Raw genomic sequence first — 17,525 nt, forward strand, 5'->3', positions numbered from 1 at the left:
AGGGGCTGTGGGAGGTTAGCTGTGGGAGCACACTGACCACCAGGGGGCAGCTCCTGCATTGAGCCTCTGCCCCCTGGTGGTCAGTGTGCATCATAGCGACTGGTCAACAGGTTGTTCTGCTCGTTCTGGTCATTCAGTCGTAACGGTTGCTTAGGCTTTTATAGATATAGATTCTGTCATTAAGTTTGTTTCCGGTTTTTCACTGTTATCAATAAAGTTGCTACATACAAACATTTTTGTACATGTATTTTGGTGGAAAAATGCTCATATTTCTCAGGTAAATATATAGGAGGGGACTTGTCGGGTCATAGAGTTTTGTATTTCCAACTTGATAGATGCGACCAAATGGTTTTCCTTCAGTTTTCTTAAAAGAGAAAGACTAACTGGTCAAGAATGATACGTGAGAAATCGGGGGGACTTGGCAACATCTTTAAGAAGGAAGGGAACAGTTAAGATGTTTGGTGCTTAGTTTGAAAGAGGGATCTTCAACACAGGAGACAGAGACAATTGCAGCTGGGGATAAAAGGAATTTAATTTTGCTGCATCCATTTCCAAATAGGGCTGAGACACCCAAGTGGCAATCGTCAGGGCAGATGTCGGGATGTAGGAGAGAGGTTGACAGGAACAAGGGCGGCCTGGGAGGCCTGGCCTGTGCAGGTTGTGACTACCTTGAGCTGTGCTCTGCCTGCCAGATGCTCAGAATGAATGAGCTCTCCAGGATGGGCCACTTCAGAGCATTCTGGGGCCAGCAGTAGGAACCACTTTAGTCAGGGGAGTTTTCCCTCACAAATTGGTGGGCACAGCATGGACCTCATTTAAACTTGTGCTGAAAACACAAACCCAAGAGTTGTTGAGGAAGCCCTCAGAGGGGGGTGAACATCTGAATGCTGCATACGTGAAGTGTGCAGGGTGCAGGGGCAGGGGTGAGGAATCAGAGCCCTAGCGAGTGGCAGCACTTACCTGAGTGATGGGGCAGATCGAGGTGGGCAGCAGGATGTGGTCTTTGAGTTCCCCACCATCACACACTGTGGATAATTCACATTTGCGGTGAAACTGGAGGAAACAATGAAGATGAGAGTGAGTGAAACAGACCAAGGAAATTTCAAATATGAGGGTTTAGAAGTTTACTGGGGAGGCAAGCTGTCTAGTGCTCCCCAAATCCTGATGCACTGCTGGCTTTGGCAGTATAACTGAGTGTGTATGTGTGTTATGTGTATATGATGTGTTGTGTGTGTTTTCAGTGTGTGTATGTGGCATGTATGCATATGTGGCATGTGTGTGTGTGGTATGTAGTCAGGGCTGCCAAATCTTCTGTGGGCTGATAAAGAAGACAAAGTGCTACCCACAGCTGCTGGGGCAAAACAGTCACGGGCAGGCCTGTCTGCGGCCCTTCAGTGTGGCACCCCATGTGGATTCCAGCCCCCCCTCGGATTTTTGCTCCCTAGACTCTGAGACACTGGAAGGAAGGAGATCTTGTTGAACAGACTCATGAGAGGCTGAAAATAGACCCTTTGACACAACCGCTGCATCTTAAGAGTTCTGTGATTTACTTTGGAGACGTGTCCTTTTTGAGGCTGATCAAGGGCCTTGGTCAAGGGGACAGGACATGGCACTGAGTTAGCTGTGGTAGCAGGGTGACCTTTGGCAGGTTCTGGGTGTCTAGAGAGGAAGTGGACATTGGCTGTGGCTAACGGCAGCAGGTCCAGGTCTCTGGCCCAGGCAGTGGGGCTGCTGTACAGAGTGTGCCTTCCTCTGGCACCTTGAGGAACATAATTCTGGTGTCTAATTCCTCGCCAACTCTGGTGGTGCCCCTGGCCCCAGGTGACACCCGGGCGAAGGAAGTTAATGGTCACAGCTGCCCAGCCACACAGACAGTGGACTGGCCAGCTTCTTCTTAAGCAGCCCTCACTCCCCTTCTTCTGGGGGTTGTCCTCGCTCTGGGCAGCTTGTGAGTCGCTGGGCACTGTTAGACTTAGGGCATTGAATGGGGCTCTGGGTGCCCCAGGTGTCCCCCCTGGCTCTGCTTAAGCTCTTTGGCAGGATGTCCACTGCCCCTGGGCTGCAGCTTGAGCAAAAAAACCCCACAACTGAAAAGAAGCATGGCTGCCCTGGGCGCCAACCCACCGTCTTCCGGCACCACACGCAGTGCCACGCGGTGACACTCTGGTAGCACTTGATACTTTTGTGGCACCGATCACACTTGACCGAGGAGTTCCCTTCCACCCACGCGTGCTGCATCACCTGCAGAAGGGAAGGGAAGGATGCCAGGGAAGGCTGCAGAACCACTCCCCGGGCCTGGGCCTGAGGAGAAGGGTCTGGAGGTGCACAGAGGGGTGAAGTCGGAGGGGTTGTTTCCTGTTCAGTTTATGCACTGATTGGGTGCTGGGCGGCTTTGCTGCACTACGCTGACACGCTCTCTCCCTGCCTAACCACCATTTTGTTCATCGAGGCAGTTGGAAACCATTTTTCCTGTGTCTTGAATAGCTCATTCACCCTGGCAGTCAAGCCTCTAAGCAGCATCTTGTCTGGCAATCCATCTGTCTGTCTTGCAGAACTTCTTGCAGAGTGAGGTGCTCATGTGCGCCCTCTTCTGGAAGGCAGCGTGATGCAGGGAAACAGGAGGACTGGGCCACAGACCTAACTGGTTGGAATCATTGATTTTCCATTTGGCAGCAGGGCCACCTTTGGCCAGTTCCTGGACCTCTCTGAGTCTCAGGTCCCTCGTCTGTACAAATGGCATAATAAGCCCCACCTCTGTTTTCCAGGAGGATCACATGAGCTAGCACGGATGGGTAACTTCCTGTCAGCCTCAGCAGCCCATTAGAACCATTTGGGGAGCTCCTATAAGTTCTAATACCCAGTTCTCACTGCAGACTAACTAAATTTGAGTCTCTGGGGATGGGAACTGTTGTTAGTAGGGTTTAAAGCACCCTCTGTGATTACAATGTACAGCCAAGGTTGAGAAGCACTCTAGAAGGAAGTTAGAGGAAAAGTCCAGAGAACTTAGTGTGGGTCAGCAGCCAGTGGCTTTCACATCTGTTTCCTAGATAGCTGGTTGTACTTGCTTCCTGGCCAGGAAATGACACGAGGGCAGCCCAGGAACCTAGAAGCCATGGGAATACATATGTATATGTGTGTCCGTAAGTGCAAAGTGACCCATGACACCAAATGCTGGGGACCTGAGCCCTCGGTTGTATCCCCTAGGAATTCTACAGAACTTCCCAAAATTGCCCACAAGGGCGCTTTGGATACAGAAGGAAGAGAATGTGCACTGTGGGGGTATACAGGGACCTAGTCTGAAGTGCCAGCTATAAACACACTATTAAAAACACATGGAATATTTTCATTACACCACCCATGTTTGTATTAAATAAAAGTCTTAAATTACTTATCAGTTAAGTTAATAGTCCTCCTTCCAAAGGTTTTTGGTAAAATTCTTATTCTAGCAGACATGTTACTTTTATTTGAGTATATAAAGAATCCAGTTTGCCAATCAATTTGTCATCTACATGGTCACATTGCATTTACTCCGAGATTCTTCTTATTTCCATTTCATGGAGAATAAAATGAAGCATCTGAGAGGTTAAGTGACCGGCCCTAGGTTCCAAGGCTGATAAGTGGTCAAGCAGAGCCTCATAGCCAGGTCTTCTGACTCCAAATCTGTGGTTGTCTACCAACACCACGTTGCCTTCTCCATTCTCTTCTGGGATTGGAAGAGATGGTGAAGGACTTGGGTTGCCCCTGAAGATTCAGAAGATCGTGTCCTGCTGGCCCCTCAGTGGCCTCTCTCTGCTCTGTGTGTGGCAAGTGGCCAGAGTGCAGGCTAAGGCCTGAGCCCAGGAGATGTACCGTGCGTCCTGGTGAAAGCATGGATATGGAAAGGTGTGTGCATGCATGTGGTGCAGAAGTATACGAGAGGCCATGCGGTGTCTCATGGGGCATGCATGTGTGTCCTGGGAGGCACCCTTCTCTCTCGGAGCCTTGTGGGGAGGGCTGGATATCATTCCCACCTGCTAGGCATCTCCTGACTCAGATCATTGGAATCTTCCATGCAGGAACCCAAGAATACCCTTTCCCTGCTAATTGTAAGAGTCCATTTCCAGATTCGATGAATGGCACCACAACAGCCAAGTTAGAAACCTGGAGCCATTCCTGACCTCTTCTCTTCTCTCCATCACCAAGTCATAGTGGTAGTACCTCCAAATTATCTCTCAAACTCTCCCTTCATCTTCTCTTTACCCGAGCCAGTTGGACAAAATACTCAACTGGCATGGCTGGCGGAGACTCTCAGCAAGACACAGCAACCACTGTGCTACTGCGGACACATCAGCATAGTGGGTGAGTACAGACCCCACCCCAGTCAGGCCCTCAGTGCAGCACTGCCTCTTGCCTGAACTGTTGAAGAGGTTTTCTCCCTCAGATCTCTTTCCTGCACCATGGTCAGAGCAATTAACCTAATTTGCAAACCCAATGATCTCGTGCTCAAAGCTCTTCAATGTCCCCTTACGAAACTCTTTCCTAACTCCTCAGCTGGCCTCACAGACCTTCCCAGGCTGGATCTCACTATCAGAGCACAGCTCCTGCCACTGCCCTTTAAGCATCCTCTGTTCCAGTCAGGCAAACAGGTACAGACCTCAGAATAAGCCATGTGCCTGGTGCCTTGTCCACCTCGATGCCTGGTGAAGTCAAAGTACAAGGTTCAAGGTACAACTCAAATGCCATCTCCTTTGTGAAACCTCCCCTGGCCTCCTCCTCGGTACCTCAATTGTATGTCCCACACAATCGCTACTGTTCATCTCTCTACCTCGTGCTTTGCTTCTGCTCCTGTCTCTCTCCCACTAGATGGCACAGTTCTCCAGCAGGCTGAAGGCCACCTTACAAGCTGCATACCCCCTAGCACAGTGCCTGGCACATGGTGGGGACCAGGGAGATGCTGAATGGATTGATGGATGAACAAGATGGTTTAAGGGTGGTCCTCGGGGCAGAGAAGGGACTGGATAAAGCTCCCAAAGCCCCTTCCTGCCCAGGAGTCTGGTGATGGACATGTAGCCTGGGACACAGCATGCAGTAGGACAAGGCAATAGGTGTCACCAACCTCGCTGCCCCTTTTGGTTCTTGAGTACGTTTTGACACACCCAGGAATGTTTTTGGATACACAGCGTTCGTGGACGGTATATTTACAGTCTGGAAAAAAAGTAAGGAAAGTACTCGTGAGTGAGCATGTAGGAAAGGTCCAGCCAGCCCCGCCCCCCGCCTCCAGATAAGGCCTGAGTCTGACTAGGTGACCAGTCAGGGGCAGGGGACATATGGAGCTGGCCTGGCCTAATGGAAATCCAAAGCAGTCTCCAGTTGTTCTTTGAGAAGGGAGTCCGTGGTTATCTCCCAGACATGCTCCTGCACTCTCCACCCTGCCACACTTGGGCAGTGAATTCGGGGAGAAAAGATCGCGTGGAGAAGCGCTTTTCACTTAAGGGTGGGGGAGGAGTCATCCTCCTGGTTATGCCGGTGCCACAGTATTGTGTGTCAGGGATGCTGCGGGTGGGCAGAAGGCCAGGGGTCTTCCTAACTGGAATAGGTGGCCCTGAACTCTGGCTCTGCCATTTGTAACGACCCTCATGACCTTGAGTAAGTTTTACACATCTCTGAAATTCAGGGTTTTCTACAAAATGGGAATAAAATTGCCTCTCTCTTTATAGGATTTTTGCAGCATTAAATGAGATACTTTGTGGTTTTTAAAAATCATTTCTTAAAATTAAATTTTTATTGTTGAAGGTATTACATATGTCCCCCTTTCCCCACATTGATCCCATCTAGCCAGCCCCTACCCCTCGTCCCAGGCCTTCACCACCCTATTGTCTGTTTCCATGAGTTCTGCATATATGCATACTAGTTCTTTGTTCATCTCTTCGCACCCACCCACCCACCTCTGCCTTCCCTCTGAGATTCCACAGTCTGTTCCATGCTTCTATGTCTCTGGACCTATCTCATTAAATGAGATACTTTGTATAAAGCACCATGTGTCTGGGTCAGAATAGCTATTCCACAAATATTATGACCATTACTGTTGTTACTACACTGATTGCTATGCAATCATCAGGGGCCTGCAGACCCGGAACCTAATTGGAATGAGATAGGGTCTCTCAGAAGTGGGGAGAGCTAGATTTGAATGGGTGCTGAAAACACTGGCAGACTCCTTCTTACACCTGCTGATGCTCTTCGTGGACATTGGCCCCAACTCTGTCAAGATGACTGTTGTGGCCGAGGTCACCTGCTGTATAGCTCACATGTACATGTTTAGAAGAACTGCTCCAATGACCTGGACCGCACACAAGGGCCCGGCCTGCAGCAGTAGCTCCCTAGTCTCTAGTGAGTTCAGACCTGTCTGCATTGTGAGGTGATTTACAGAACTCTGCACCCACATACTCTGACCCACAAAGCCTTCTCAGGGCAGCCCCTCCCATCTCCTGCTCCTGAATCACCCCCTTTCTAACTAACATCACCCCTCTGTCTTCCTTCCCTCCTTCTCTTTCTTCTGTCTCCTTCCCAGTCTTCCTTCCTACTTTTTTCTCTTCCCTAGTTTTTTCTCTTCTCCCATTTGACTTTACTAAATGGATTATAAAGTGAAACAAATGGGTAGTTTTCATTTCCACTGCATTTACAAATACGTTTTTATGTTACTTATTAATAAAAAACACACCCAGGTTCTTCTGACCACCCAAAATATTCACTAGCAAAACCCAAATGAATTTAGTTTGAGATGCTTTTTAATTATATGTGAGCCTTAAACACTTTTTTTTCGGGGGACAGGGGGACCTGTGGCCCATGATGGGACTCCAACAATGGGACACTACTTATCCATTTGACTTGGATAGAACAAAAATAGGACATGGAGGGCTTGCTTCATTCCCTCCTGTGGAACAATATGGGAGGTCCCTTGAGCTGGGAAGCAGAAATACACAGACTTTTTCTGGAATCGCTCAACTACGTGCAGAGCAAGACAGCTCCTGGGGAAGGGCGTCTGAAGGACGTTTACTCACACGTGCAGCACAGGCCTTGCTTCCTCACGCCCATCAGCATGACGTGGCAGAAGTTGCAGTAGGTTGGTTTCTTAAAATGCTTCATGGTCCAGGCGTGCCTGCCGTCCCCCTTGGAGCCCTGTGGGCATAGAGAGGGAATGGGACTCGGAGCAGGCAGCCCTAAGCTAGCTGAAGCCTGGGCCTGCCTCCTGTTATATCTTCTTACTTCTCAAAAGACTCTCTTCTCATACTTGGAAGACAAGATATACATTTATTTTACTGACATAAAGACTCTTAAAAATGGAAATCAAAACTAAGTTCTTGTCTGTGTGTGTGTTTTCTAAAATTAGCAAGCATTAAAAATTAAGAATATCTGAGCAGGAGTATGTGTGTGAGGGATAACACAAGCCCTCTTCTACTTGGCTGGTGGAAGTGTAAATCCAAACAAACCACCTCTCTCTCTCTCTCTCTCTCTCTCTCTCTCTCTCTCTCTCTCTCTCCCTACCTACCTATCTACCTATCCATCTATCTGTGATCCTTTAAATGTTTATAACCATTGACTTACAAATTTTCTTTCTTGGATTCATTCCTAAAAATCATTTTTGAAGGAAAGATGAGCATTTTTGTGCTCTGTCACATGTTTAACTCAGCATTATTTATTTAAAATAATGCAAAACTGGAAATATCCTAAAGGTATCAAAGTTACCAAAAGGTTAGTTGTGGTAGAGACATGTGATTAAAGGTTAAGTGGCCATCAAAAAGATATTTATAAGAATGTCTGATGGCATGGGAATGTGCTCATGACACAGCACTAAGTGAAAAAAGCAGAATGTAAATTTGAGGACCTATTATCATCTCAGTTTTATATAGTAAGATCTCTGGTGGGAAAAAAATGTCACCAAACCATTAACAGGTTCGTTATAGCTGGAAGCACTATGAATTCATTTTATTCTTTAATTTTTATTTTCTTTTGTATTTTCCAAACTTTCTGCAGTTGGCAAGTACTAGTTTTATAAACAGAAAAATGTAGTTTAGTAAAAACAATGCACCCTCTCATCAACTTTCTGGACACAGATAAAATAGTTAAGAGACAGTCAGACTTGGCTCAGAAGTGAATTCACCCTTACCTGCTAGATAAACCAAGCATCGCACAATCACACATCTTCCCTGGATACCAAAGCTCCTACCTTCTAGCCCCTGGTAGCAAAGCCTTGTTGGAGCTGTGGCTTCAGGGACATCCCTTCACGCCGGCTGTCCCCAAACCTTTTTTATAGGCTCCATCAAAAGAGCACCATTCTTAGGGTGGTATGGAGGGTAGTAGAAAGTATCCTAGGAAGGTGGTGAGAACTGACTGTCAGGTACACAGAATCCAGCATGCCGGACTCAAACCCAGCTCTTACTTTTGGGCCCCTCTGGTTTGCACTGGTCACGGCAATCAGATCCATTTCTATGCCAAGTCTTCTGCTAATGTTCTCTAGAAGAGCCTGTATGGGTTTCCAAGTGCGGGTCTCCCCCTGGGGCCAGTGAAGCTCATTTCTTCTCATCACCTCAACACCCTGCTTCTTCCAAGACCAGACTCTATAGAATTACAGCCTTTATATCTAGTGGTTTCTATAAGTAAAGCTTCTAATCCAGTGTCTGATAATTAAAACTTATCAAGTTCCTACTCTGTGCTGGACAGTAAGGGACACAAAGGTAAGTAAAGTGTTTTCTTATGTGTAAGGAGGTAGATTTATGCCTGTTCTGGAAATGATGAAATGGAGACTCAGAGAAGTTACATACATATCCCAAGACGACACAAATAATAAGTGACTGAATCAGTAGTCAAACTGGGGCTCTTACTGGCATCAGAGCCTGTCCTCCTTCTTTCCTCCTTTCCCTCACCACCTCCCTTTCTCCACATACCAGGGCTTTTCTTTATGAAAGGAAACTACAGCTCGGCAGACCCAAAGGACTATGATTTTTATCTTGGAAATACCTTTATTAGCTAAATAAGGTACTGTTTTCATAGATTTGCAGTAAGAAGCAAAGGGACCATGACTTAGAACAAAGTAACATTTCCGCTTGGGCTACAGCGCCATCATGTGGCTCTTTCATTTCTGCACAGTGGCGGCTGCAGGATGTGTGAGTAACCTTCCTCTTCCATGCCAAGGCTTATTGCTGCTGCAATTTCACGGGGAGACAGACTGCTTTGCACATATTGCATTCAGAGATCCCCCAGACTTATCAGGGGCCCGATGTGGGTTTTGAAAAAGCCAAATAAGCAATGTGACTTTTAAGACATTTAGGAATGCTTTCTCTGAACCTCTAATATTAAATGTAGAAAAGTACAATTTAGTGTGTATTTAAAAATAAGTGCATAACACTTTTGATTAATAAAAGCTAAATTTACATTTGTTCTTTGTTTGCCACTTTCTTGATATACAGTTGGTTTTCTATAAAGCTGACTTGGCTTTGGGAAGAGACAGTAGGGAAAATGGTCTGTCTCTCCCTCCTCAAGCCATAAAACAGTGGGTCCCCTCCATGTGAAGAGCTGGTGGCACTTTGGAGTCAGCAAGCCCAAAATAGGAAATAAATAAAAAAAAGTTGGTTTCTTATGATTAAAATGCCCCATCTCTATTTCCATATTTAGTGAAAAAACAATGTTATGTTAACACCCAATAAACCAAACACACAGGTATGTTGGAACAGCACCTAAGCAGAACTTCTATTCTGACTCAGGTATGATCTTGAGTATTGAATAGCAGGAAGGCTATCTTACTTATCTGAGTGCCCCTCCTCCCGGGTCCTAGCTCACATAGGTTCTTGCACTTAATACGTTCTTGGTAAGGGATCCTTGGAGAGAGGTCTGCTGTTCCTGAATATGGAGGATGGCCCCTGGTAGTAACTAGCTGTGTGTTCTTGGGCCCTCAGTTTGCAAAGTGAAGGGGACAGATCAAGGATCACCAAGGTCTTCTCCAGCTCTGACTATCTAAGGAATATAAACACAGTTGTGCAGATCCTGGTTCCTGAATTTCTGCGTAGCCCTTGGAAAGAGCTGCATATGCCAGGACATGACTGCAGGATTCTTAGCTCTTGCGTATTGGAAATGAAGGCCCAGCTTCAGTTCTGAGTTGCAGAACTGTCCGATGGAGACATTACAGGCAACCACAGCAATTGGAGGCTCACCCAGCTGAAAGCTTCCTGTTCTGTTCCTCTGTATGACACTTCAGAATTTCAAAGCGGTGCTATCACACAACCTATGTGATTGTCCTGGCAAATGCTTCAAAGGCACAATTTTACTTTCAGCTTGTGCATGAAAGTTGCTTTCAATTGGTAAATAAGCAGAAAATGCAGTGACTGACTAGGTCAGGTCAGGCATATATAACCAATAATTTTGCATGAAGCCTCTACATGTATCCCCTACTCTGATGTAGCTGGGAGGTTTTTCTAAAACATCTTGAACTTTCTTTCATTTGGGTCTTTGATCAAGCTATTCTCTTGGCCACAAACTCTCTCTTCTATCATCTTCTACCACCAAATCATATCCAACCTTGGAAAACAGGTCAAACATCCTCCTAGGTCTTTCCACTGACCATTATCTCAACAACAGGATATCAAAATCCCACACATCCTTCAGGACCAGGGTAAACATCCTCTGATATTTCTTCCCACAGGTCTCACTCCTAAGTCTGGGTCCTTAGAAAGTGAAGTATCTTTGGAGCTAAGTACAAATACATTCTGACTCCTCTCTTTGCTCCTTAGGCTAAGAATTTCAGCTTTCCATTTGTATAAATGAGCTGGGGGTGGGGGGTGGGGTGGGGCGGGGATAACTACCTTATCTGTTTGTTTTGATCACCCTCTGCCTCACAATAGATCAGTATTTTTTCCTTCCCTTTCTTCTTCTCTTCCCTCCTTCCCCAACTCTCATAGCACTTTTCAACCTAATTTGTGGAAAAGATGGAATTCTTCCTTGAATTTTTTTTTTGCCCTTTGATTGGTTGAGTATAACCTTCTGGTGGGTGAATATCTGAGTCCCTTCACAGAGCTCAGAACAATATCTTTATTTACTAATAATTTAGTACATGCTGTCAAATGAATGAATATATTTCAGTCACTAATAGGTAAAAGAGAGGTCTTTGAGGCTGGCCTAGAGCATATGGTTTGTCCATTGGGGCAGAAGCCAAGGTGATGTGTAGATATGAACTTCCACGTAGAGCTTGATGTTCCTGAAAGGTAAGAGATCTGAACTCAGGCTTGCTGACTTACAGAGTCGTCCATGCCCAGGAGGACCAGCAATGGGATGGTGGTCATCCCTCCGTGGACCCATTCCTGTAGAGACACAAAGCCGTCCCGGTCGTAGTCCATCCCTTGCAACATCTCCTTCAATATCTGCGGAATCCACAGAGCAGCAGTTGTCCACTTTCATCCTTGACTTCTCTGCCCCCACTGCCCTCTTATTTCCCTTTTGTTCTGCATTGTCTGGCTTGTGTTTTGCCCCCTTCCACTCTGATTCACAGTGAGTAGAGCAGTGAGGGAGCAAATGGGGGTGAGGAGAGGAGAGCTCCAAGCCCCGCTCTGCCTGACCTGACTGAGCAGCCTTGGGCAAGCCAGCCACCCAGACTCTCTGGGTTCTGCTTTGCTCATCTGTGGAATGGAAATAATATTGCTATGTATGCAGCACTGTAGTGGGGACTAGAGAAAAGGTATATAGAATGTACATTTATATAAAAAATTAGTATTACCTGGTGATGCAGGAAAATCTTTAAAATTCATTCAAGCTCTAAATTCTTTGATCTATGAGCTTTTGTTATAAAAATTTAGCTCTGGGGAAAAGGTCAGAGGTAATTATTATTTGAATTATATCTACATTTCCCCCTGCTGCCTATAGTTTTTCCTATCAGCAAAGTGGGAGCTCAAGATGTAGGACCCCCGAGAAGCTGCCTGTAGCAGGATGAGTCTGGGAAATCTTGCCCATTTTTATCCTGAGGGTGTCCCGCTTTTCTCTTGGAAGTCACCCCATGTTTCCAGAAACTCACAGGCCTTAGCTCCGTGGGATCCCACTCAAGATACTGAGCAATGTGCAGCATCTGGTTGACAATACGATCCATCTCCTAGAAAACATCAAGGCAAGAAACCAACTGAAGATGTGTTTTTAAGAGCAAGGCTCAACATCAAAACCTGTGGGAAGGTGGGCAGGGCAGAACATGGGAAGCAGCTGGTGTAATATCCTGGCATTTCACGGGGAGCTCACTGTTTGTTTCTGCTCTTTATTCTGCCTTGACGACAAAGCTCAGTGGAGAGTAGATGCTCACAAGAAGCACAGAAGACGGCTAAGCCAGAGGTGTACTGAAAGCTCCCTGGACGCTGACCTCCTTGGACCCATCTGGACTCACCTTTCTTCCCCTAGTCTGGGTTTTGACTTAGAGATCATAGGAAGCACTCCTGTTTTCCCCTTCTTTGTGATCTCAACTCTCTCACATGCTTACAAATCAGAGCAGTTCCCTCCCCCTTCTTTAGTCACTCCTCATTCCCACAGCTTTACTGACTTGGGATCCACCTATACCCCTCAGAGGTCAGTGTCAGGTGGATGTAGGGCCTGTGTGTGGGCCTTAGTTCAGATACTATGATTTAGATCCTTTTGGCATCTCCTCTATTTCCTTTGTGTCACGTCCAGCCCTGAACCCAGGACTCTGTGGACAGGAAATTCATGAGGGGTTAATGAGCTGGTGAGTGAGCTTTTCACTTGCTACCTAGGCCAGGCTCTATCTAAAACCTCACATAATTGTTGTATGCTAAGGAATAAGGGCACCCAGAGTCCCACTGAAATACGCTAGACCAAGGAGGCATTTGCATCTCTTGGGCACAATCTAAGATGTTAATGGAGAGATCAATGTGGGGAGACATCGGTGAACTGAAGCAAGGTTCACAAGTGTTACCTCCACCAGGTAGAATGCTGGCTCAAACCAAGCAAGCAAAAAAGCAACAGGAATTTTAAAAATTGTATTTCATTCAAATTAAAAAAATAATTCATTGCAAAACTGCAGATGAGGTGGTAGATGGGGGGCGGAGGAAGTAGGCAGAAAGGTGAAGACAGGGTTCTACAGAAGTTTCCATGGAAAAGAGCTTGTGAATCTAGTTGGGACTAAAATTTAACCAGTAAACAATGTGACTCAGGAATGAGAATTAGACTCAGCCTTGAGCTGTGTCAATGGGTGGGCATTTCCAGGAACTACTGGCTCGTCTGATGCCTAACCTGGTTAGACCACCTGTGGATGATTAATGAGTCATGGAGGAGGGGGTTGGTTCTATGCCATGTTTTAAAAATGGCATTGACAAACCAGAGTTTGACCAGAGTGTATGTTTAAGCCTGCCTCTGAGAAAGTATGAGGATGGGGAAATCTGAGCTTGGAGGACATTTTACAGGAGATGTGATAGTACCTTCAAATACTTGAAGGATGATTGTATAGAATCAATATCCACTGATCAGCTGTCCTGGTCAGCTACAGAGGCCAGCAGCAAGCCAATGGGTATCGGGAGGGATTTGTTGAGGGCTGGCTTATTTTGGCTTCACTGCTGGGTTGGGAAAGGGAGAGGGGAAACAGAAGCAGGTTTCATGGTGAAAGCTTCCCCGGCAGACCAGAGGTGCCTTTTGTGTAGGAAGGAAGCCCTCGCTGAGTCACCCTCGGTGGTGGAGTGGCTGTGTTAAGGCAGTGGTTGAACTCTCCAGTACTGGGAGTGATCACAAAGAGAGTGGGCGCCCAGCTGCCAGGGATTCTCAGTGGGAAGTTGAATCAGGTAACTCTTTGGAGACTGCTTCAGTCCACTGATGTTATTCTCCAAATACATCTGAAATCTAACCACTTCTTACTACCTGCAATGCTTCTACCCTGGTGCAAGTTACCATCCTTTCTTGTCTTGCTGATTTCAATAACCTCCCACCTGATATCCCCACTTGCACCCCTATAGTCTAGACAACATAGAAGCTAGAGTGATCCTGTTATAACCCAAGTCAACCACGTCACTCCTCTGTGCGAAATATCCAATGGTTCTCCATTTATCCAGAGTTAAAAGTAAACCCTTTCAAGCACCTAAAAGGCTTCATAATGCTTTGCAAACTTCCTCTACCCCTATCCCATTTCTTCTCTGATCTCATCTCTTATTGCTTACTCACTCTGACCTCACCTGTTCATTCATTCTGCTACAGTCACTCTGGGCTCCTAGTTAATCTGCTAACATTCCAGGCACCCCTCAGGACCTTTGCACTCTCTGTTCCCTCTCCTGGAAGGCACTTCCTCTAGACTTAGGTGTTCCCAGGACTTATAGTCCCTCACCTCTAAGTCTCTGTTCAGACATCCCCTCCTCAGGGGGACCTTCCTTAGCTCATCCAGTTAAAACAGCAGCTCCCTCCAATACTTTTTCTCTTTATTTTTCTCCCAGCACACATTTTACTATGTTTTTCAGTGTGTGAGTTTGCACTAAAATGAAAGCTTCATAAGGGCATAGGTTTGTGGGGTTTTTTTTGTCAGTTGGCTCACTGATATATACCCAGTATTTAGAACAGTGCCTGGCACATAGTAGGTAGTTAATACATGCATGTTCCCTCACATGACATAAACCACAGCATTGCAATGTGGCCATAGGGCTCCCACAAAGACACCCTGGAGTTTGGAGGAAATTGGAATGACTTAGTTCGTTTAGTGAACTTGTTCCCTTTTTTCTTCCCTCTGTTCTGACTCAGCCCTATGCGCCTCAACCTCAGAGCCTTTCTGTGAAAGAGTTCCACCTTTCACATTGCCAGTCATGAAGACAAGTCCTGCCTGACTCTATTTGCCATCTCCCCTCTCTGCCTTCTTCATTTTCTATCCTTCCTCTCACTTCATGATCACTGACCTATCCCTGTCTATTCCTGAGGGAATTGGGCAGGAGAGGGGGGAGACAGACCTCAGGTTTTCTCAGGTACATTGAAATAGGATCATGTGCTCCAAGCAGACGAATGAGACTCCTAGAGTCCGGGGAATGAGAGGAAGGTGACGGTGATGCAGAAGCGCACCAGCAGTTACCTGCTTTCCCCTGCCCTCTTGCCCTGGTCTTGCTGCCTTTCCTACCTCCTCCCCTCGGCTCCTGGACTCCAGCAGGGAATTGCAGGGAGAAGTTCTGAACCCATTAGGGAATTAAACTAGATAAGATACTAAAGCACCTCCCCATTCTAAGATTTTATAATCCTGGGCTTCTGGAATGAAGAGGCAAGTTGGAGTTCACTCTCCTACTGGCTGGCTCTTTGGAAATAGAAGGTGGGGATTCTACTCATTTCTGCAGCCCATATTGAGACATAGCTATTCTTATAAAGACAGAACTCCTATAAAGAGTTCTGGACTCTTCCTCCACCTGTTCCCTTCTCCCCCAGCCTTTCTTGGAAGGATATTTTGAGAGCTTACCGCTTGATCCAGGAGACCATTCTCATCCGAATCATAGAGACGAAACATGACTGCAAGAAACACAGAGATGAGGCTTGAGGCATCCTCCAGGCACCAGGGACTGGCTCAGGCTCTGTTGCTGCTAGTTTTCAGATCAGTTCTGACCATCACTAGGGCAAAGGCTATTGCAGCCAGCTCACCCATCCTCCAAAGGCACAGAATCTGATTTCCTTACAGGGAAGAGGAGAGAGGGAGGAGAACCAAGCCACCTGGCTTCTGGAACTGCAATAACTCTGTAGCCGAGATCCAGGTCATGAGTGTGACTCCCTGTAGGGCATTCACACCTTTCAGCATCACTGGAACACAACTCAGAGCAAATGCCCAGATGATGGTGGGCTGGGGTACCAGAAGTATAGTTAGAACATTGCTCCTATTGCATGCAGAAGGGTGTGGAGTTAGGCAGATTCAAATCTTGGCTCTGCCCCTACCACCTCTAGGGAGTCAAGTAAGTCATTCAGGCTCATTTTCTTCATCTGTAAAATGGAGATTAAAATAGTTTCTTTGTCCTAGATTTTTTTAAAATGAGGAATAATATATAAATTATTTGCCAACTCTACAATGCTTGGAATGTAGAAAGCACTCAACAGATGTTACTTATTTTTATTTCATTTCATTAAGGAACATTTATATATGCATTTAATAGGTATAGGCACTTTATCATTATTGGTCATTTAATCTTCCATATGCTATGAAGCAGTTGCTATTATAGAATCTATTGTATTTCTTTGTCTAGAAGAATAGTATGTCAACATGCCATCACAAACTTACTCTATCATGTTCTAGAAGTAGAGCAGTGACATAGAATAAGGAAGATCCGGGAGAGAAATTGGAGCAAAGGACTCAATGTTCACTTATGGGACCTGGCAGCTTACATTTTATTCATCTAAAAGACAGAGATGTGTCTGTGGTCTCAGAAGTAAGCAGGGTGGGGAGCAGAGCTGAACATGTCTTCATTTTCCTCCCATTCTTTAACCCTTCCTCATGCCTGCTTTCTCTGTGAGCCACCCCTGACCTCCCCACCTCATCCCCCCACAGACACTCTGGATCTCCCACAGGGTTACAGCATTCCTTAAGTTGCCCTCATGTCGTCACTCTCGTCCACGTGTTTTAATGTCTCTGCAGCTTGTGTTTGTTCAGTGGTTCATTCCTGGTTGGAGTTTAAGTTGTGTAAAGGAGGGTCATGGGCTTTTGATTCCTTGTGACTCCTCAGAATGTCCGGTCAGAGGCACTTAGCATATGAGGCTGACTCGCCAGACAGATGGTTGAATGATGTAAAGAAGGACAGACCTCCCACTATGTTGCTCCCGGGCCCTGGATAGGGTGACTCTAACATGGAGCTCTCCTGGTCCTACTGTGCATGAAGAGTAGAAGCAGAAAGTATGAGTAAGCATCCTATCTAGCAGCCTGGCCTTGGACAAGTCATTTAACCATTCTGTGCTTTCTTACATGTAAAATGAGGATAATTATCTAGACCTTCTAGGGCCAATAAGAGGTTAAAGTGAGATAATGCACTTAAAGTGCTCAGCAAATAAAAAGTGTTCAATGATGAGAGTTATTGGTATTACTGTATTACTTTTTATTGATAGGTGGGATACATGTTTGGTTGTTAAAAAGAAAGGCGTAACTTGTTTTTAATTATTTAAATCAAGGGATAATTTTTTAAAAATATATTTTTATTGATTTTAAAGAAGAAGGGAGAGGGAGAGAGAGATAGAAACATCAATGATGAGAGAGAATCATTGATTGGCTGCCTCCTGCACACCCCCTACTGGGGATCAAGTCTGCAACCCAGGCATGTGACCTTGACCCGAATTGAACCTGGGACCCTTCAGTCTGCAGGCTGATGCTCTATCCACTGAGCCAAATCAGCTAGGGCCAAAGAAGAATTTGAATTGATTTGGTTTAATTAAAAAAAAAGAGAGAGAGAAATGTCTACAGGACAAACAACCAAGTTTCTGCAACAGAAAAGTGCAAGGAAAAAAAATAAACAAAAGAATAAAAGAGATTGAAGAGACATAGTGATGAATGGCAGTGTATGGACCTTACCTAGATC

At 45.9% G+C, this 17,525-nt stretch overlaps 1 protein-coding gene across 5 annotated transcripts in view; it reads right to left on the minus strand.

Annotated features, from left to right (window-relative positions):
- Positions 1–17,525, minus strand: part of DGKG (diacylglycerol kinase gamma) — a gene marked incomplete at its 5' end in the record, with an annotated part of 157,826 nt that overhangs the window by 106,802 nt on the left and 33,499 nt on the right. For 3 of the 5 annotated variants that reach the window (XM_079766045.1, XM_079766046.1, XM_079766044.1), the window contains 7 exons: positions 961–1,053; positions 2,125–2,241; positions 5,096–5,184; positions 7,038–7,155; positions 11,265–11,387; positions 12,035–12,109; positions 15,434–15,483. In XM_079766045.1, coding sequence (XP_079622171.1) covers positions 961–1,053; positions 2,125–2,241; positions 5,096–5,184; positions 7,038–7,155; positions 11,265–11,387; positions 12,035–12,109; positions 15,434–15,483 — 665 coding nt within the window. The remainder of the gene's footprint in view (positions 1–960; positions 1,054–2,124; positions 2,242–5,095; positions 5,185–7,037; positions 7,156–11,264; positions 11,388–12,034; positions 12,110–15,433; positions 15,484–17,525) is intronic. The other 2 variants (XM_079766048.1, XM_079766047.1) reach the window with 1 other exon arrangement.

Source organism: Cnephaeus nilssonii (assembly GCF_951640355.1).
Source record: "Cnephaeus nilssonii genome assembly, chromosome: 3".
NCBI lineage: Eukaryota > Metazoa > Chordata > Mammalia > Chiroptera > Vespertilionidae > Cnephaeus > Cnephaeus nilssonii.